The sequence below is a fragment of the Citrus clementina genome, unplaced genomic scaffold (genome assembly GCF_000493195.1).
Source record: "Citrus clementina cultivar Clemenules unplaced genomic scaffold, Citrus_clementina_v1.0 scaffold_3, whole genome shotgun sequence".
NCBI classification, from domain to species: Eukaryota; Viridiplantae; Streptophyta; class Magnoliopsida; order Sapindales; family Rutaceae; genus Citrus; species Citrus x clementina.
The window spans coordinates 44,819,237-44,840,664 of NW_006262339.1; the positions used below are offsets into that span (position 1 = coordinate 44,819,237).

The following is a 21,428-nucleotide window of genomic DNA, read 5'->3' on the forward strand; positions in this document are numbered from 1 at the left end:
CATGAACAACTTCAAGTTTTGGTGCGACGGGTGCCTGTCGCACCAAAACTTGGTGCGACAGGCACCCTGTCATCAGATTCATCCTCCGACTCAGATCAATAAGTTTGAAAATAACTCATGCCACGATGCCGATTAGTTTTGGTCCGTAAAGAAGGGTAATTTAGAGAGAAAGGCTTGTGTTTGGCTAATGTTGATAGAAAAAAGTTCAGAGGATTAGTTACAAAAATAACAAAATATTTATGGTTATTTTCGTAAATTTCCCATAAAATTTACAATCCATTAATTAATTATGAAATTGCCAATTTAAAATTTGCTTGGTTATGAAATCCAAGTGGAAAGAGTCGAGAGAGTGTCGGCGTCGAGTAAATGTATCATCACGCTCTTCAATGAAAGTGCCACAACGGGACAGAGTGATCATTACAACACGTCTCACTAATGACACATCGCCCGTTGTCTTTGCAGGCCCCCTAACTGACTCGCCTCGCCCGCTTTATTCTTTAATCTCTCCTTGCCTTTTTGGTCCATACCGTGACCACGTGCTGGCACATTGTTTAAACACCGTTATCTTTAAGTATATAAATAAAATAAGACTGCACCAATCTTTCCCAACAGTTGCCACGTGTCTCTCAGTTATTTGTTTAGATCTATTTGTTACATGATTAACCAGGATACTTGCAGCTGTGTCATTTCCGGAACTTAACTGCTACCGGACACGTGGAATCACAGATATTTTGGAGCGACGAAGAAAGATATTTCGTGATCTGAGACCGTGATGACACGTGGAGCTCGATCTCCCTACAGTCCAATAGCTGATGCAATTCCTCGATTCTCTTTTACTACATCTCTCCAGTACAAAACGGACACGCGTCCTGCACCAGTAGAAAGGTGACACGTGCCCCCGAATTGGGGCCAGGGTACCATGAGACTCAATTGCTTACACGACTCGTGTCTAAACATTCAGATTTTGATGCGCACAACCAGGCATATAATAATAAGAGCACGCAAACACAATCTCTATCTTCAGCATTGTCACCGATGAGTGGGAATGCGAACAAGAGACTCAGACCAAACCCACCAAGTCAAGTGCCCGAGTCAGGCGACTCGGGGATATTCAACGAGCGGATACTCCTACTCGTCTTCGAGTCCGTCGGATGGGACCTTCACATGCTCTGCTTAACCGCTTCTCTCGACCGCAAGCTTCGCGCCATCGCAGAACGACTGCTCTGGCGCAAGCTCTGTGAGTGTCGCGCCCCGCGCATGATTGAGACATTGGCTAACGGTGCGCCTAACGGTCGAATTAACGGCGGATGGCACGCGCTGGCCAAGCTGATGTTTCACTGTTGCGGTTGCGAGTCAACTCGTAATTTCAAAGTGAGTAAAGCTTCTCCAGCTCATTTTGTTCAAGCGTCTCGATTTTCTAAAACTTCTGGCCGTAGCTTTTTGACTAAAAAGTGCCGGGGGGATTTATTGTACGTGAGCGACCCGTGCGAGCATCCAATGGGTAATAAGGAGGATGATTTGGGGATTTTCCGAGGTGTATTTCGGGGATTTTTGAAATCGACGACTAGGGCGTGTTTGATCCGACGGCGAGTGGAGCTCGAGGAGAGGGTAAAATGTCCTTACTGTGGGGCCCGCGTTTGGAGTATGACTGCGGCTCGGCTTGTCCCCAAGAGCGCGGCTCGCAGGCTTGGGTCGCATGACGGCGGTTTGGAGTATTTTGTTTGTATAAATGGGCACTTGCACGGGTCTTGTTGGCTCGTTCCTCTATCATCCGAAGAAGATGCTTGTGACGAAGACGATGACGAAGATGGCGAAGACGGAGAGGACGGTGGTGATGATCCTGATGGGGCTTATGATCTTGATGATAATCATGAGCATCGGACGGTGATAAAGTGTGAACCTCATGTTGCATTTAGTGGGGTCTGACTGTTACTTGTTCTGTTGCGTTTTGGTTCCATTCCAATGTAATTTTGTGAATCCATTTTTGTAAATCTCACCTGAGTGGATCAAATTGTTGTAGCTTAAGTGCAGTATTAGGATTAGGCGATTAGCATATAGCCAATTAGCCATATCCATTTTTGTGCTAACGTGGAATTATTACACGTTTCGTTTCCGCATTTCGATGCTCTTGTGCAATTTAGCTTCTGATTCTCCTTCGTGTCCCGCTCACTTTGTTTTTTTAGAGGATTTCCCCCAAACACCCCCCCCCCTTCCCTTTTTTTAATATATTACGAGAACCTGAGATTTTATGATTGTCGGGCACCCTGCATGACTTGGACGGATCAGCGGCACTGTAGCTCATTAAGTCATTTTTTCCCCCCATCATTTGTTAAGTTTGAGGAGCGGACATTACTAATTAAATACAATATTATTATGGATCATCGGTTATTTAAATTAAAATTACCATAAATAATTTATAAATGAGTAATGATACAGTTACAAATTCTTGTATAAATTTATTTTGTACAAACTGATGTGTCATAATAAAATTGATTGAATTAAATATCACTTTGCCCACATGATTTATTTTTATTAATTTATATTTTCATTCAACTAATGAATTAATGCCACGACAGTTTGTACAAAATAAGTTTGTATAAGAATTTATGGTTGTATCATTACTCTTTATAAATTGTAGCTTGACCCAAAAAAAAAAAAAAATTGTCTCATGCATAGCATACTAGTTAGAAATTAAAACTCCTCTGTTTCCAACTATGTAAGAGATATTTTAATCTCATATCTCTTATTTCAACCTGATATATTAATTAAATTAACTAGCATTCCTAAACATGATAATAAGGTCATGAATACATCTGATTGCCGAAATTGAACGTAGCTGAATCCTAAAATTTATACAATCAATATCTTTTTAATTCTATCGATTTGATGCAAAGGTCAGGAACAACATATTTATAAGATTTAACAAGTGCTAACTTTAGTTTTAATATTATCATTTAAAAAAATTGGATTTCATATATAGTAAAATCTCGTTATAATCATAATGTTAGATTATAATGTTTCTTAAGATGGGATTTAAAAAAAAATTATATTTTAAATAAATATTACTATATGTAGGTAAGTTTCTTAAAATGAGATTTAAAAAAAATTATAACGTTTTTTAAGACAGAACGTAAAAAAATTATAACTTACAATAATTTTGAGTTTATTTTTATTTATAAGTAATCTAAAACAGAATCATAATGAAAATGACAACATAAAAATTATTTATATACACAATATTACTCTGGAGGGGTTTTACTATAAATGCCAGATCCAGGTACTTAGTTCGCACGCTGCAAATTGCAAATACTGGGTAAAATCACCGAATTGAATCCCCCGCTGACACCCGTCAACACACAAACAATATACTGTAAACTGATGAGGAGACAAGAAGCGAGGGGGCAATTTCGTCAAACAAATCATTCAAATAATTGGCGTCGTTGCTAATTATAGCTTGCAAAAACAGGACCCGTTTCCGTGCATGTTGCCGCCATTACATCCGATGGGAGTCGCATACATTTCTCCAGGTTTTTAACAAATACAAGAAAACTCATCCAACCAACATAACAAAATCCCTTTTCTTTTTCTTTTTTTTAAACTTTATTTTACATATTCAAATACTCAAAAGCCAGACATTTTCAGGTATATGTTTTATATGTTTCTCCCTCGCGAATTTACAATCAAAGAACTTTCGCTAATTGATTATGCGTTCATGGTTTTTGCTTTTGACATATAGAGAAATGTTTAGGATTTTGAACCAATGAATGCAGATATCTCATTAATCATTATGATGATGAATTTCCTCTGCCACCTGACTTTTACGTTCTTCTTTTGTGTACAATGTAGAATCTTGTATGGCCGTTACATTTACGTGAGGAATTACAGTATTAAATTTGGATATTTTGGTTCTTGATTTTTCTTAAGAAGACGACTTCGTTTCCTTTGAATTACAACTCTACAACTGAAATATCACCGAAATGGCTCAAAACTCAAAATTGTGGTATCTAATTGCAGATGTAATTTTGATCTTACAATCTTTTTTATTTTTTTAATTCATTTTAATGCAATGTCATTCTGTTTAGGCGCCATGGCTTTGCCATCATATGGTTGAGCTGGAGCGGTGCATGTCAATTCTTGATTTCTGATTAATGGGATACTCTTAATTATAAACGTCTAAATAATAATACTGTTGGAATGACAGTCATATGAATGTTGCTGCTGTCAACTGTCTTTAAAAATATTTGACATGTTTTTCACTTGTCCGTCACCGTTTGCTGCAGTACACCAATAATTTCAAAGGAAGGAGATGGCCAATCTAAAAGATATAGGGGTTTCAGCGGCTATTAATCTCCTCTCTGCTTTTGCATTTCTTGTGGTATTTGCAATTTTACGAATTCAACCGGTAAATGATAGAGTCTACTTCCCAAAATGGTATCGTAAGGGAGTAAGAAGCAGCCCAACACACTCTGGAACCTTTGCCAACAAATTTGTTAACTTAGACTTGAGAACATACTTAAGGTTCTTGAACTGGATGCCCGATGCTCTCAAAATGCCAGAATCCGAGCTTGTTGATCACGCGGGATTGGATTCTGTTGCATACCTCCGGATTTATCTCCTTGGGTTTGTTTTCTGTCTTGCCTTCTCCCATTTACTCTACTGTACATGAACTCGTTGCCCTTTTTTTTTTCGGACTACCAGATTATGCCTCTGCCTTGTTCTTTTAAATTGACTTGTTGATGTATCTACAATATCGTGTTCCTGAATCAAATAGAAAGTGTTCAAAGCTAATATGGCCATATGGACAGATGTCCATGTGTAAACATCTCTGCACACTGTTTACTTTCTCTTTTATGTTGTTTTATGTAGATTGAATATCTGACATGAATGACACTTCTAATTTTCAGCTTAAAAATCTTTGTCCCGCTAGCTATTCTTGCTTTTGTGGTTTTGGTGCCCATCAATTGGACGGGGAAGACATTAGAGCACGCTACAAATGTGTCATTCAGTGATATCGACAAGCTGTCAATATCCAACATCCCAGCTGGATCGAAAAGGTCAAAATTGGTTTATTGTCTCTCTTCTATAGATTTATTGTTTCTGTTTTTTTTTTTTCACTTTGTATGAAAAAATCTCATTTGCTTTTTTTTTTTTTTTTTGTTGAAAAAATATATTGATAGAATTTAAATTGGAATATAGTGTACTTGGAGCTTGACCTCTATTGGTATTGTCAGTTATCTTGCTTACTGAAATGGCAATTCAATCTTTGCATGATATCGTAAAAGCAAGGTGCTAGAGATTAAGTAGCCGAGTTTATAAATATCACTCAGGAAGTAACTCCCAGAATGTATGATCTTTAAGCTGTGACTATGTATAACAAGAGTTGTTAGACCTGAGAATCTATTCATGTTTTTTGTTTTCATGTTGAATACATTCTTACGTTGTTATAATGAGTTCACATTCTTGTATGACAGCCTTTTTTAATTACTTTTCAGGCTATATGCACATACGATTATGTCCTATGTCTTCACATTGTGGGCATTCTATGTGCTGCGAAATGAGTATAAGATGATAGCAGATATGAGGCTGCGATTTCTAGCATCTCAAAATCGGCGCCCTGATCAATTCACAGTGAGTTTATCAGATACGTTTTAGTTAAACCATTTCTCTGTTTCTCCAGTGTGTTTGTACATATAATCTTACCATGACTAGTATGTTTCAGAAATATAATGGAACATATGCCATGTTTGACAACACTTAATCATCTAAGAAGGAATCTTGTTTGAGAAACGAGATACATTTTCTGACTGGTAGTATTATCTGGACTGTAATTGAAGGCAGATATATGCTGTGAGATTAGCGTCTTCTATGTACGGACGAGCCAAGCTATGATGAAGTCAACTATTTTCAGTGCTTGGGCAGGATAAATAATTGAAAATTTTTATGTGAAACTGCCGATGCCCATCACAGAACTAGTCTTACATATAGAAATTACACAATGATGTACAGTTTCAAACATTAATTGCATATAACTACAATAGATCCCTTCCCAAACTGATGATCAAAGAAAAGAATGAGAAATGAACTTTAGGGCTTGTCTGAACTTCAGGTTCTAATAGATGAATAAAACTCAGCTTCTCGATCATAAATTATGCAAGCTATCTTCATAAAAAAATAGTAAGTCTTGCTGTTCTCTCCTAAATTAGATTTTTGTCACTCCTAATTTTTCTTATTTTTCTTTGGGGCCATCTTTCACTGTTAGAGGTAGCTTCTCCTTATAGTTTGATCATCGTTTGCCATAGATTGATTTTTACATCATTGGCAGGTTCTTGTGAGAAACATTCCTCCCGATCCAGATGAATCAGTTAGTGAGCATGTTCAACATTTCTTCTGCGTGAATCATCCCGATCATTATCTTACTCATCAGGTATTTCTTTTAATAGCTGTTTTGGTTAGGAACTCGACTCATGTTCTAGCAGCGTGTACTGCTGTGAAAAACTAAATACTCACCTTTCATGTTTCAAGCTTTTCATATAATCCACTTCACAAATTGCACTGAATATTCACCTTGCCAAATTTCTAGGTCGTCTACAATGCAAACAAGCTCGCTCAATTGGTTGAAAACAAGAAGAGTTTGCGAAATTGGTTAACCTACTACAAAAATACTTACGAGAGAACTTCAAAGAAGCCAACCACAAAGGTTTCCAACTGCATGAAAAACTTTTAATTGTCTTTTGTTGCTCTATGTTTCTTTCATAGCGGGGTCTACCTAATTTGTTCGGTATAAATCATTTTGTATATAATCATTGATTTAAAAGTATTTACTTTGCCATCTCATTGTCTACATATATAGACAGGTTTCTGGGGACTTTGGGGGACTCGAGTGGATGCAATTGACTATTATACTGCTGAGATTAACAAGTTAACTGAAGAAGTAAGTTTTGATACGTTACAATAAAGGTTTCATCATTTCGTTAGCTACTTCTATGAAGCATTTTCCTTCTGCTTACGAACATATCTTTATTATTCTTATGGCCACAGTTGCTCTTATTGTTCTTGTGATGGGCTATATTTTAAGAACTTGGTAAAGACTCTGGCTGTTTAACATAGATCCCTTCCCTTTTTAGCCCCCCCCCCCCCCCTAATTCACAGTTCATGTGATAATTTTACCTGACCGTAGATTTAAGAAGAGGTGACAATTGATGTAGCATTCTCTGTGTTGATTCCCCATATGATATCTGAGTGAAATTCAGGCAATCTCCCAGCTCCATATTAAATATGACAATTAAAATTAAGGGTGACTGAACAAATGGTTACGTAGAATAACCCAGGGATTGTGTCATGGGCAGAGGGATGTGCAGGTAGTTTATAGGCTTGAACTTTCTATCCAAGGAAAAGCTAATAGAACCTCAGCATAGGTGAACAGCTAAAACGCATACAGGTTCTAAAGCTATTCAAGATAGTATTTTATGGAAATCATAAAATATTCTGAACATAAGTATTTTTCAAATGGGATGATTCAGGAGTGCATAGGATAGAATAGGAAGATTTGCTCAATTAGATAAGAGTTGCATCAATCAGAAACAGAGAAAGCAACAGTTGAAGGTCGCATCTATTCTGAACTTTCAGCTTGTAGGGGGTTATTCCACATATTTCGCCTGTTTTTATATTTGAAAAAATGTAAATTAAATAACCCAAAATAATAACATGACTAAACATGCCCTACAGGGGACTATTTTGTCTGAAATTTTACAATGACTTATTTCGCAGGAGAACGCAGAGAGAGAAAAGGTCATAAGTGATGCCAATTCTATAATTCCAGCAGCATTTGTTTCATTCAAATCCCGATGGGGGGCGGCAGTCTGTGCTCAAACTCAGCAATCACGTAACCCTACAATTTGGTTGACAAACTGGGCTCCTGAGCCACGTGACATTTTTTGGGATAATCTGTCAATACCTTATGTTGAGCTGACCATCCGGAGATTGCTCATGGCTGTTTCTCTATTTGCCTTAATTTTCTTTTTCATGATCCCTATAGCATTTGTCCAATCCCTTGCCAACATTGAGGGGATCCAAAAGGTTTTACCTTTCCTGAAGCCATTGATAGATTTGTAAGTTTTTCCTTCCGTCTATTACTTAAAAGCTTTTATATTGCATGCAGTATTTGTTTCTTTTATTTACGGGACCACGTATGTAAAATGCTACAAGTCCTTGAGAGCATCCCTGTGTTTTATCTTGTCTTTACTTTTCCATTCACCAACTCCTGAGAAGAATGGACATATTAAATTTTAGAAATGATCTTCAATATGATGAGGGTAATTCAGGAAATTTAACTTTTCCCTTTACCCTTTTGAGCAATGCTTGAATTCTGGTGGCAACTGTTATAAAGGTTCTGATTTACTAAGATGAAAAGGAAATTTAGATTCTAGCAGTGCTTCAATCTTGAGCAGGAATGGTTTGATGATGAAACCAGGCAAACTTATGCACAGATTAATATTAATTAAACTGGATTTATTGGGAAAAAGCAAAGGACAGAGACAGCAAAGTTTACTTGGAGAAAGTGATTGAGCTTGTGATAATGATGTCCGCTACTTCTAGTCATGGGATGGTTATAATGATGGATGGCTAGTTTTTTGACCGCCTTCCCCCTGTATTGCTGACAGTTTTCATGTTTGGGATGGTCGGAGTTTTTAATTGTAGAATTTTTAGTTTTCCTGCAGTGGGTTTGTGAAGTCATTTATTCAAGGGTTTCTTCCTGGAATCGCTCTGAAGATATTTCTTATTTTACTTCCACTAATTCTCATGACCATGTCCAAGATAGAAGGATTTACATCACTCTCATCATTGGAGAAGAGATCGGCTGGGAAGTATTATTTGTTCATACTTTTCAATGTGTTTCTGGGAAGCATTGTTACAGGAACAGCACTCCAGCAGCTTAATACTTTTCTTAATGAGCCCCCGACAGAGTATGTTGCTTTACCAGTCTGTTTATCACAATCATTTAACCTAAAGGAAACTGTGTTTACCATTATCTACATGTTACTCACTCTAAGTTATAGAAAAACACTTCCAGAATCCTCCTTAATGCATGAAACTATGCATGATTACTTAAAACAGTGGTCCGAAATTATCTTGTCCTCAATTTTTCTCTTGCAATCTCTAAAGAAAAATGAGATGCATTGAGCACCATATTCTCTTTAAACAAAGACAATTTTTTTTTTTTTTAAAAAGTTGGTTTTCTGCAGAGAATTAGGCTTGCAAACTTTTGGTGGGTGCTAAACTTCTATGCTTTTAATTGTTACTCTGCAAAGATGTTTATGACTTAAATCTCCAAGAATCAACGATGTGTTGTCGAAATTTCAGTGCCATAGCATTTCTCTTGGTGTTCCATGTCACAAGCTATTATGCACTGTCAGTGATTTCCTTGTTCCAATGAAGGCAATTAACATGAGCTTGTATTGCTTTTCAGGATTCCAAAAACTTTCGGGGTTTCCATTCCAATGAAAGCCACTTTCTTCATTACATATACGATGGTTGATGGTTGGGCTGGAATTGCTGCTGAGATCATCAGATTGGTACCATTAGTAATATTCCACCTGAAGAACACATTTTTGGTTAAGACAGACCAAGACAGGGATGAGGCAATGGATCCTGGTTACTTGAGATTTGGGACAAATGAACCTCGGATCCAGTTCTATATCTTGCTGGGACTCGTATATGCTCCTGTCACACCCATACTTCTTCCTTTCATCATCGTCTTCTTTGCCTTTTCCTATGTGGTATTTCGTCATCAGGTACCTAAATAAGGTTCAGTTTTACATTTTCATCTTTCAATAAGTTTGTCTGTATATCTCTCCCTCCCTCCTATATGTGAAAAAACCTATAGGTAACATGTTAAGGTTCCTTTGCTCCACATGGCTTAGTTGAGTATTTCTCATGGTAACTGATATGGCTCTGTTCAGAATACTTTCTGTCTTTGCTTATGCACCTTTGACTCATTCATAGATTTTCATTATCTCAGTTATTTATTGTGAATCAATGCATGCATAATTTTTTCCACACATGATTGATGGTATGCTGCCATACTTATTCATTAATCAGTTAGCTAGGTTACTTTAAACATGTTGACGTAAAAATATTCCATCTGACCTCTCTTTATCTTTCTTTCTGAGAGGAACATCATATTCAATAAAATCTTTAAATATATTGAAAAAAAGGGGGATGAATCAATCTAAAAGAAAAGAAAAATGTTTGTTTCGGGTTCATTCTAGTAGATTTATTATCTAGAAAAGTATCTTACTCTCCTTGTCAAATGGTCATGTATCAATAAAGGGCATGACATATTCATGTTGGGCAGATATGGGTGGTGATCATATAGGTGTGTTCAGGGAACTAGTCGTACTATTGCCACTAGGTATTGACAAATTCTCCCGGTTGGTAACATTTTTTTTCTTGAAAATCCTCTAATATATATATATATATATATATATATATATATATATATATTTCAATTTCAAAAAAATAAAATAAAATGAATTGCTTGTATTTGGATGAAAACAAAAAGTGAGGATGTTGAATGTTGATGGTTGACTCTATGTACACATTTGCTGGTGCTGCTTGTTGTAAGGTTATCAATGTATACGACCAAATATATGAGAGTGGAGCTGCATTCTGGCCTGATGTGCATCGGCGTATAATAATAAATCTAATAATATCTCAACTTCTATTGATGGGATTGTTGAGCACAAGGAAAGCTGACAAGTCAACGCCATTGCTGATCCTGCTTCCAGTTATAACCATATGGTTTCATGTGTACTGCAAGGGTCGTTTCGAGCCTGCATTTGTGACGTTCCCATTACAGGTTTGTTGGAATATTTGTATTCGGGGTTATTTGGGTGGCGAATATATGATGTTTGTTTTCTGAGAAATGAAAGCTGAATGCAGGAGGCAATGGTGAAGGATACACTTGAACGGGCTACAGAACCAAACCTCAACTTGAGAACCTATCTCCAGGATGCGTACGTGCACCCTGTTTTCAAGGGGATTCAGGAGCAGAATCCGCCGGCGGTTGAGGAGGAGGAGGATAGCAGCCCACTTGTTGCAACGAAGAGGAGGAATTGGAATGCTAGTAAAAATGAGTCTGATGCCAGTTCTAAAGCTGGAAGTGGTACTGGTCAGTGAGAGAGTGAGAGAGAGAGATTATTATTGTACATGCATATTACATATACATGTGAAAGAGAAATGGAGGAAGAATCACACAACTCCGCTGCTGGCCTAGCTTTATTCATCAACAAGAAAAAAATTGTTTTTATTTTTATTTTTGCCCGTGAATTAAAAAAAGAAAAAAGAAAAAAAGAACACGTTTCACATGCAAAGATCAGCTTAAATTAAATTAAATTTATTTATTTTTATTGCTGCTGGGCAAGGGATAGTGTCAAGAAAGGAAATTATAAATAAATAGACGGGCGATCTCAAATCAGAGTTGTTGACTGATGATGAGGACTCCCACTGGCTGGGAGAGCTGTTTTTAGGGATGACGATGGACACCTCCGGTTTGTTAATACCAAACTTAATAATCCAATTAAAATATAGAAAATTGAAACAAAAAAAATGTACAAGTACTAATGGACGGTCTGTATTAATTAAGTATAGTGATATAATCGGATTATCAAAAAAAAAATATAAAAGTAATGAAAGAAAAGAAAAGAAAATCTGAAACGCGTCGTTTTGGGTCTCTCGATCAGTCGATCTCTTGCAGATTTTGTATTTTTCAATTTTCAAACACTCCCGTTCCCGTCCCGTCGCAAAGTTTAAGCAGCCAATCTGTCTGTCTCGGTCTGTCTGTCTGTCTGTATTGTGAATACCGAACAGGCTTCGTCAGTAAAATGCTGCGTTGTGCGGTCCAAAGCGAACACCAATTTATTTTATTTACTTTGAAAAGAAAACAAATTAGACGGTAAGTGTGAGTGTGTGTGTGTGTGTGTGTGTGTGTTGTAATCTTATTAGCTTGGAGTCGGTTTCGCACATTGTTGGCCTCTGCCACTTGCTTTCAATAATTTCATCGAACATCACACATTCATCAGCTCAGCTGGCTTTTTCAACTGATCAGATCAAAATCATCAAATGACGTAAGTTCCATTCTCTATTGTTGATTGGTGCACTGGTGGCGTACTGATTTTGACTAATTTATACATCCTTCAATCGAATTGATTTATCTTTGTATTTGGCAAGTTCTTTCTTTCTTAAGGGTTTTTATTTCTGCTAAATCTCTGCTTTTACAACAATAGATGGCAACTCTCGCTCCATCACTTGCATTTCGGCCCTGTTGTTTCAACTGTGGGGCCGTGGAATCATCACCACCCTCAAAATTATGTGCTGCCTCTGCCTCTGCCTCGCATTATGTTTTTAAATCGAAATGTACACGAAGGCCTGCCAGGCTGGAAGTGGAAAAGACGCTTTCCGCACAAGTTTGTCAGAATGCCGTGACAACTCGTCCTGATTTCAGAGCGTGTGCTTCTTCATCTCGAGTTTCTGTTGACGAAACTCAGCCCGTCTTTACTCCGACTACTGAAGTTGATGAGCTTCAGAAGGTGTCCACTTATCTATTTAGGACTGACCTCGGCGGTCTGGTGAGTGTTTCTGTTGGCGAGAAAAATGTTAATTATGCAGTCACTATTGATGTTTCTTCATTGCAAACAACTCGAGGTGGCCACAAGTTGGTGCTCATCTGGGGTGTCTACACTTCTGACTCGTCGTCTTATATGCATCTGGGCTCTCAATGTTTTACTCCAGATGCCAAAACCGGGAGCATTGAAACCCCATTTACACCGACTTCTTTTGATACTTTTGCCCTTGAATTGGGGTTTGAGGCAAAACAAACTCCCTTTTATCTCTCTTTCTTGTTGAAATCTCCTTTACGTGATGGTTCGGGTGATTTTGAAATCAGGAATCATCTGAGTGCAAAGTTTTGTGTGCCAGTTGGTTTGAATGCCGGTGTACCATCTCCTATGGGTCTCTCCTTCTCCATTGATGGTTCCTTGAATTTTGCTATCTTTTCAAGAAATGCACAAGGCGTGGTTCTATGCTTGTACGACGACACTACAGCAGATAGACCTGCTTTAGAGCTTGATCTTGATCCATATATCAATCGATCTGGAGACATCTGGCATGCCTCGATGGAAAGTACCTGGAACTTTGTCAGCTATGGCTATCGGTTCAAGGGAAGCTTCAGTCAGGGAGATGGGTATAAGTCTCATCTGGAAAGTGTTCTTCTGGATCCATATGCTAAAATTATTGTGAATTCTATTCCTAACCATCACGACTTGGGCTTGCCACCAAAGTATCTTGGACGATTATGCAAGGAACCTGATTTTGACTGGGGTGGCGATGTTCATCTAAACTTACCAATGGAAAAATTAGTGGTTTACCGGTTGAATGTCATGCGTTTTTCGGAGCACAAGTCTAGTAAGCTTCCTCCTGATATAGCAGGGACCTTCTCTGGTGTAACTGAGAAGGTGCACCATTTGAAGGATCTTGGCGTAAATGCAATCTTATTGGAGCCAATATTATCATTTGATGAACAGAAAGGGCCATATTTTCCACGTCATTTCTTCTCACCAACAAAACTACACGGGCCTTCTCGTGGTTCTATATCTGCCATTAATTCAATGAAGGAGATGGTGAAGAAGTTGCATGCCAATGGAATAGAGGTCTTATTGGAAGTTGTCTTTACCCGTACGGCTGATGGTGCACTACAAGGAATTGATGATTCATCCTATTACTATGCGCATAGAGGTGAGGGCATAGAAACCACTAATGTTTTGAATTGTAACTATCCCACAGTTCAACAGATGATTTTAAATAGTCTTAGGCATTGGGTGACTGAGTTTCACATTGATGGTTTCTGTTTCATAAATGCTTCATCTCTGTTGAGAGGGTTTCATGGTGAATATTTGTCCCGCCCTCCATTGATTGAAGCAATTGCGTTTGATCCCCTACTCTCAAAGGCCAAACTCATTGCGGATTATTGGGACCCACATGGTGTGGCACCAAAGGACACTCGCTTTCCTCATTGGAAGAGATGGGCAGAGCTAAATACTAATTTTTGTAATGATGTGAGGAACTTTTTTAGAGGTGAGGGTCTTCTTAGTGACCTGGCCACTCGACTTTGTGGGAGTGGGGATATCTTTTCAGATGGGCGAGGGCCTGCATTTTCTTTCAATTATATTGCCAGGAACACAGGACTTCCCCTGGTAGATCTGGTCAGCTTCAGTGGTGGTGGACTAGCTTCAGAATTAAGTTGGAATTGTGGAGAAGAAGGACCTACAACTAAAACTGCTGTTCTTGAAAGACGACTCAAGCAAATTCGCAATTTTCTCTTTGTTTTGTATGTTTCACTGGGTGTTCCCATCCTAAATATGGGGGATGAATGTGGCCAGTCTTCTTGGGGTTCCCCTTCATATGCTGACAGAAAACCTTTCGATTGGAATGCTCTGGCAACAGGTTTTGGCATTCAGATCACAGAGTTCATCTCATTTTTGAGTTCATTCAGACTGAAACGAAGTGACCTTCTTGAACAGCGGAACTTTTTGAAAGAAGAAAATATTGATTGGCATGGAAGCGACCATTCTCCTCCTAGATGGGAAGATCCGGACTGCAAATTCCTGGCCATGAGGTTGAAGGTTGACAAGGCAGAGAGCCAGTTAAGCTCTGAGTCGTCTCAAACAAAAGGTGATCTATATATTGCCTGCAACGCAGCTGACCATTCTGAAAGTGTTGTTTTACCCCCACCTCCAGAAGGGATGACATGGCATCATCTAGTTGACACAGCTCTTCCATTCCCTGGGTTCTTCTCAACTGAAGGTAAGCCTGTTCTTGAGCAGATGGCGGGATTGTATACTTACGAAATGAAGCCTTACAGTTGCACTCTATTTGAAGCAAGCAATGGAAACGATTAAAGTCTTCTCCAATTGTTAGTTTCTCAATGCCTTCTGGTTAAAAAAGAAAAAAGAAAAAAAAGAAAGAAATAAAACAAGAAAAAGATGTAGCTGTTTTCTGTACAAAATTGTTTGTAATAAAAATGTCACAAGTATAGTGAATCAGGCAGGGTGCGGTAACAAGGCAATTGACACTCAAGCGAACAGCGGTCAGTTTTCAATTTGTCTTTGAATAAGGCCCTTCATTTGTTAAATTTTTATTATTTCTATGGAAAACAAAAAAATGGTCGATCTCTGAAACACTGTTTGATGGGTTGTCTAATCATGTGTAAGTTTTTGGCAAATAACATAGCGGGGCAGATTTTCGATTGGGGCCTTCGATTATTTGCGCAGAATCGGATCTACAGTCAGTTGAATTTCTTAACGATTCTCAAATCATTAAAATATAAAGCGCAATATTGGAAACATACTTGTAAACTGGGCTCTTCGAAAAGGAATAATGACTCTTACCCGCTAGGCCCCCTCACCTCAAAACGGGAAATGTTAACTGAAAAATGGCCGCCATGAACAGAAGAAGATCGTACATTTGTATTTACAAAATCTGTAAATTAAATGGTACAAAATTCTAATACAAAAATAAAAGTGCCATATGGCGAATACAATAAAATAAATTCCATTAAGTGCTAAGATCTTCACTACATAGAACTCTATATAGACAGCACTGTAAAGCTAAGAAATGAACCGGGTGCCGAATTAAGGACCTGCATCTTCTCTCCCAAGATTATTACCACTTCAAATTAATGGCCAGGTCTAGCAGAGCTTCAACTTGGCGTATGGTTTTTTGCTTCTCTTGTTGCTTCAACCTTCTGGCAACAGATTCAGGATCAAGCCCTTCTGCAGTTTGTGCTTCATTTTGTTCCAATCTAACCTCTTTTAACAATGCGTCTACTTCTCTGACGAAATCTACTCTCAGAAGAACATCATCTACTTCAGGGGGTGGTGGCAGTGGTCCTTGATGCTGCATACAGATCAAGGGAGTCATTGTAGTCCTTTTAATTGCAAAAGAAAATTCATATGCATTTTTAGTACGCGAATTAATAAGATTAACTACTTAAAATTTGGAAAAATTACAGTATGGTGATATTTACTTTGAAACAGTCACTACTGTACAAGCACACAAAAAAAAAATAATAATAACAATAATAATAATAAAAATTTAACCACGTCCTAAATAGCTGCAAAATTCATAGTTATTTCCCTCATCATTCTTGTTATTTTCTAATATTATTAATATTAAGTATTAATCACCAGACTATCTAATGCTGCAGTTCCATAATATAAAAATGGCTGATGATTTTGTGACACAAGGAATATTACCAATAAGAAGCGAATTAGCACCTACTCGAACGGTTCACTCTCAGTTTAAGGAAAGCAGAAGTCTAAACCAGTAATCCAATTGAATTGACAAGAAGCCAGGAAATCCTGTCTACCATGTAGGGTCCTTAAAAATATTTTGATATTGTACGTGTGTACCTTCAAGCAGGTCTATTTCGTAATCACAGACATATAAAGCACACAGACAGCATAAATGCAGCATACCTTATCAATGTCAAACCCAGCTGGTGCAAGAATGGTAAATGGATCCTCTCGTGGAAATGTATCAACCATATGTTTCTTACATTCTTTCAGCCACCCTTCATCATCAAAACCATCATGCATGTTCAATAGATCATTGAGCAGTCTCATGGCAGGAGTGGCCTCCCTTTTCAAAATCTCAGTCTAAAATTTCAAGTGAACTTTAAATCATCTCATTCTTTTCCAATAAACATAAGGAACAAAGAATCTAGAAATTCAAATAATTAAAGAAAAAAAGAGTAGAAAAGCAAAATTTCATGTCTAACATGTGCTAGGCTGGAATAAGCAGGAAATATATAGCATGTAGAACAATTTGTATAAGTTGATAAAATACCATGAATGTGTAACTTTCTTTTTCCAATTTTATCTTTTATTGAAAGAATAAAGCCTAGAAAACTTTCAACCCAGTCCTGCAGTTTATACCATAAAGTAAAAATGGACAGTCAATAAAATATCAAAGGTTTAAAAAAAAAAAGACTGCATCACTTTAACCAACAGATATTTGTTTTAAGACAAATCAACAGGGATCTAATAGATCAAATTTATTGTTTAATAGTTATTTTGCTTCATGGATTTTGATAAATGGAGGCAGACACTTCAAAGTGCAGAGATACCATACAAAATTGACATCAACACATGCAGAAAACTGAGAGAAGAAAAAATAGATCAGTCTAACCAAAATCAGTCAATTAGCCTAGAACAATTTGAATTATGTATAGGAATTTTTCAAAACTTGAAGGAAGTTTAAAATCCATTTGCAAGCCCATTCATTGGGAGTAACAACTTTCTCACATAGTGCATCTAGTGCATACCTCAACCCTTCTGTAAAGCAGATCGAGACTTCTTATTGCATCCTTTTCTTCCTGGAAGAATGTGACACACACACACACACACACACATCAATAAGATAAATGTGAGAGTGGTATCAATCATCACACTATCCTCTTAAGGTAGTTATGGAAATCAACTTTAAAGATCCAACTGATCACATATGGTAGCAAATAACTTACAGATCTACTTAATGAAATATATATGCATTCACGCAAGTCGATATGTATGAAAACAACCAATCAGGGATTAAAATTTTCATCTCCTATTTAACACATATTTTGAATTTCAATTCCCAAATATGACTTTCAAAGTATATAAATCAACTTGTTTACACTTGTGCACAAAAAATCCTTTCTGTATTTATAAAATCTTTGATCATAAGATGCATTAATATGGAAAAACCATAAGCATCAATCATAATGACTGGCAGCATCGGCATATAGGATGCCATCATTTATATTAGCTCAGAGAAAAGATCAATAAATTTGCCTCAAAGGAAAGAGGAATGTGGAAGAAGGACCAGGTAATGAACAATAAGCCGACACATGGTAAAGATACTACCAACTTCTTTCAATAATAGCACACCAACTTACATCACGTCGGGCAAGATCAAGGCGATTCCATATAACCATAAGAACAAGTTCAGTGAGTTCTCCTCTTTCAGCAGTTTCTTCAATTCTCTGCATGGAACGAAGTCCTAACATCAATTATCTAACATAAGTGCTTTTACCTAAAATCAACAACCCAGAAGATCCATGGGAATGCATGACATAAAGGAAAATGAAACAGAGAATCTCAGAGAAATACTTGAAATTATGTATAAGTAATAGTGGAGACTAGATAAGTACAAGACATTTCCAAAGAACTTCACTTCAGAAAATATCCTATCAACTTCTGTGTGCAGAAAAAAAGCACATTTTTCAGATAGAAAAGATGAGTTGCCAGAAATTCTGGTGCAAAAGCATGTGAAATATGGTGTCTTCTCAAGGTTCAAGAACATTCCTTTGCTTTCCATATACTGACAGAATTATCATTTCTCATATCCCCAGAAGTCAAATAGCTCATGAATTTCTAATTCACACTTCTGAGCAAGGTATTTGTTCCACTTAGGGTGTTCAATCATGAAGCAACTTTACATATAACATGAACCTCAGTTTGATATTTGCACCCTTAACACAAAGCCTTTGATTTTAGATAATAAGTTGGAATGCAGGTGTGTTGAGGGAAGCCGCTACAGCTACCCAGTTGAAAGAGTCCAAACCGTCTAGCTAAAAGATACCTAATTACAAGGATCTGGTATGCAAGAACAAGGTCTACAAGGATCTGGTATGCAAGAACAAGGTCTACAAGGATCTGGGAGGCACCTTTGATGATCAAAAGGCTCATCTTCTTAAAAACTTAATTTGAGGGGTAAAAGAAAAAAAGAAAAAAAGAAAAAAAGAAAAAGAGAATGGCAATTCCAGTGAATTGGACTCTGTACCTCTTCCACCTCTTCTTCAGCTCTGATAAAGCTAGAAACTAGTTTTCTCGCATTTCTTACATCCTCTTCAGGATATCCCTTCAACCGCATGCCAATATCTCGGTACTCTTCAATTTTCCTTCGCTCTTCTTCATCTTCCTCTTGACGTCTTCGATGCAACTCCTTAGTCTTTTCTCGTCGTTGAGCTTGCCATTCCTGGCCAATCAAGGTTAGAATCATGAAAAATACTGAAACATCGATTTAATGAATTACAATCAATACTGAAAGTACTGTAAATAAATAATAACAAATAAATTTTCTTTTATGGAACTAGGGAATCATTATAAATACAGCTACATGACAAACGAACTCATTCACGTAAGAGCCGAATGTGACATGCCATTCCCAGTTTTCTAAAATTAGACCAGCCATGTGGAATCAAATCAAACTCCAAATGTTAGCGCAAAGTGAGTTGCTTCGTATTACTAGGTGAAAAATCCAAGCAACTCCATTAACAGAAGCACTGAATCCAAACTCAAATGTCATAGTAGTTGATTAATAACACCAAACATATAGAGTAGAATACCCAACAATCAGACGGTAATAATCCTAAAAGAAGGAAGAAACCCAGAAATAAAATAAATAAAGAAAGCAAGCGAGATATGAAATGAGCGTATTTGGACACTCACATCATCGTAGTACTCGGGCGGCATGCCTTCTAAAAGCGTTTCTTCTTTGTCCGTGCACCTCCTTAAAACTGCGAACTCAATTATTTAAAAAAAAAAAACAAACGCACCCCAAAAAAAAAAAAAAAAGACAGAGAAACACAAAGAAAGCAACAGGAAGTTTATGTGTATTGAGTTAAGGAACTAACCTACGCCATGTAGGGCTTTAGTCTTGAAAAATGATATACGCTCGTTCACGTTAGCTTTTAGTAAACATGGCGATGGCACAAGAGGTGCGCATGTTAGCGGGAAAACTTTTGCCTCCATTTTTGTCTTCGACAGGGGGAAAAAGGCCAAAAATAAAAAATAAAACCAAAGCGAAGTAAGTGAGAGAGAGAGCGCCGCGGTCAGGATATGGACTGGAGAGTGTGAGAGCATGACGTGTCGGTTAAAGATTAAGATTTTACGACCGGTCGTTTCACCTTGCAAGTACCCAATGAATTCTGCAAGTACCAAATTGCCCTTACCTCTTGATCAGGAAGCACACCATAAGAGGAAAGGAAGAGCGTACAAAATAATATTTTATTAATAATAAAGAGAATTGCATGAACAGCAGACTCTGCATTCTGACAGCACAGCCCAAAATGATCTTAGCGGGTTGGGAAATTTACAAAACAAGCCAAAAAAAAAGGTATTTTTCAACTTTAACCTCTTAAATTTTTTTCTTTCAACATTAGCCAAATTACCAAATTGTAGACGAAATTACCCTCCTCATTCTCACGTTTCCCTCAAGTAAATTCCTTCCTCTCTCACCAAAATCTCATCACCGGAAGTTCTATAGATTGTCGGCGGCGGCGTACATCGGCAGCGGAGGAAGTTGTTGGCACTTGAAAGAAGCTAAATCACGTTGAAAATCTTCGGAGATCTCCAAATTCAAAGAAAAAAATTGAAAACCCTAGGTGAGTTGTTATTGCCGTTTTTCTTGTTGTTGTTGTTGTTGCTGTTGTTGTTTGGGATGTTGTTGTTGTTTGGGTTGTTGTTGTTGTTTGGGATGTTGTTGTTGTTGGTGGTGTTTTAATGGCGGTGGTGGGTGAGATGCATGTGGGAAAGGGAAGAGAAGAGAAAGGGGGGAAGCCAACTCGCTCGCTCGCGCAGCGCGCATCTCGCGTGCGACATGCGCTGCGTCGCACACGAGATGCGTGCGGCGTGCGCACATCTCGTGTACGACAGGCGCTGCGTCGCACGCGAGATGCGCACGTTGCGCCCATCTTGGCTTCCCTCGCGCGAACCTGTCGCACCAAGAGGCAGTGCGCAGTGTTGCCTTAATTTTTATTTCTTTTGTTCATAATTTTTTTAATGTGTGATACTTTTAACTTGGACCAGATAAATGGGCAAATCAAAATTAGCATTGCATAACCCACCCGGACTGATTAAAGAACCGGGAATGATGAAAATACCTTATGTTGATCACTTCCCTAGGCGTATCACGAGTATGTGCAAATTAGATGTCGTTGTTAATGCCATCTGGGAAAAATTAACAAGGCAATAGTTGAAGCTATTCAAAGACGATATATTTGGGCATTTCCTATAGTGCCGGAGCTATCCGTTCAGTGGCGTGATTGTGCACAATATATTGCTTCGGCAAGTGTCACATGGCGATGGAAATGACAAAGATGAGTTATGGTTTCAAGTTGGCGATCATTTGATACGACTATCGATTGGAGAGTGGTGCCTAGTAACGGGACTTTGTTATGGCGAAAAAGTATTCCTGACGAAGCATAAAACAAATCATAGGTTACTTAATAAGTACTTTGGAGGCAGGATTCGCGATATAAATCTTGGCCAGTTCGAGGAAATATTTATGAACTTACGCTTCAAGACTATGAATGACACCGATGCGCTAAA

At 37.8% G+C, this 21,428-nt stretch overlaps 4 protein-coding genes across 5 annotated transcripts; 3 read left to right on the forward strand and 1 right to left on the reverse strand.

The window, feature by feature from the left end:
• The first annotated feature begins 973 nt into the window (after nt 1-973).
• On the forward strand, nt 974-2,252 carry LOC18048818 (EID1-like F-box protein 3). Its single transcript, XM_024188356.1, has one exon. It carries the CDS (start codon nt 1,036-1,038, stop codon nt 1,924-1,926), a length of 891 nt encoding a protein of 296 aa, XP_024044124.1. The 5' UTR covers nt 974-1,035; the 3' UTR covers nt 1,927-2,252.
• Nucleotides 2,253-4,306: 2,054 nt separating this feature from the next.
• LOC18048819 (CSC1-like protein At4g02900) lies at nt 4,307-11,279 on the forward strand. Its single transcript, XM_006444068.2, has 11 exons — nt 4,307-4,620; nt 4,905-5,054; nt 5,493-5,628; nt 6,323-6,424; nt 6,581-6,697; nt 6,851-6,931; nt 7,768-8,108; nt 8,718-8,963; nt 9,467-9,791; nt 10,625-10,858; nt 10,942-11,279. Exons 1-11 carry the CDS (start codon nt 4,307-4,309, stop codon nt 11,176-11,178), a joined length of 2,283 nt encoding a protein of 760 aa, XP_006444131.1. The 3' UTR covers nt 11,179-11,279.
• Nucleotides 11,280-11,629: 350 nt separating this feature from the next.
• Nucleotides 11,630-15,185, forward strand: LOC18048820 (isoamylase 2, chloroplastic). Its single transcript, XM_024189740.1, has 2 exons — nt 11,630-12,125; nt 12,285-15,185. The coding sequence occupies exon 2, from the start codon at nt 12,285-12,287 to the stop codon at nt 14,952-14,954; it is 2,670 nt and encodes an 889-aa protein (XP_024045508.1). The 5' UTR covers nt 11,630-12,125; the 3' UTR covers nt 14,955-15,185.
• A 241-nt stretch (nt 15,186-15,426) lies between these two features.
• LOC18048409 (protein PALE CRESS, chloroplastic) lies at nt 15,427-19,970 on the reverse strand. Of its 2 annotated transcripts, XM_006444070.2 has the most exons (7): nt 19,733-19,970; nt 19,548-19,615; nt 18,880-19,074; nt 17,993-18,079; nt 17,381-17,431; nt 16,533-16,712; nt 15,427-15,951 (listed from the first exon to the last, which is right to left on the reverse strand). In XM_006444070.2, exons 1-7 carry the CDS (start codon nt 19,959-19,961, stop codon nt 15,718-15,720), a joined length of 1,044 nt encoding a protein of 347 aa, XP_006444133.1. In that variant the 5' UTR covers nt 19,962-19,970; the 3' UTR covers nt 15,427-15,717. The 2 variants fall into 2 exon arrangements, with proteins under 2 accessions (XP_006444133.1, XP_024045571.1); XM_024189803.1 differs by lacking the exon at nt 17,381-17,431 and having other exon boundaries at nt 19,733-19,969.
• Nucleotides 19,971-21,428: the final 1,458 nt, after the last annotated feature.

Bases quoted from the DNA above. Each gene is read 5' to 3' on its own strand.
- LOC18048820 (XM_024189740.1), top strand. From the start codon at position 12,285: ATGGCAACTCTCGCTCCATCACTTGCATTTCGGCCCTGTTGTTTCAAC.
- LOC18048818 (XM_024188356.1), top strand. From the start codon at position 1,036: ATGAGTGGGAATGCGAACAAGAGACTCAGACCAAACCCACCAAGTCAA.
- LOC18048409 (XM_006444070.2), bottom strand. From the start codon at position 19,961: ATGCTCTCACACTCTCCAGTCCATATCCTGACCGCGGCGCTCTCTCTC. The intron at 18,080-18,879 runs GTACAGAGTCCA...CGTTCCATGCAG, and splicing joins CTGAAGAAGAGGTGGAAGAG to AGAATTGAAGAAACTGCTGA. The intron at 16,713-17,380 runs GTATGCACTAGA...TTGAAATTTTAG, and splicing joins TGCTTTACAGAAGGGTTGAG to ACTGAGATTTTGAAAAGGGA.
- LOC18048819 (XM_006444068.2), top strand. From the start codon at position 4,307: ATGGCCAATCTAAAAGATATAGGGGTTTCAGCGGCTATTAATCTCCTC. The intron at 5,629-6,322 runs GTGAGTTTATCA...CATCATTGGCAG, and splicing joins GGCGCCCTGATCAATTCACA to GTTCTTGTGAGAAACATTCC. The intron at 10,859-10,941 runs GTTTGTTGGAAT...AGCTGAATGCAG, and splicing joins TTGTGACGTTCCCATTACAG to GAGGCAATGGTGAAGGATAC.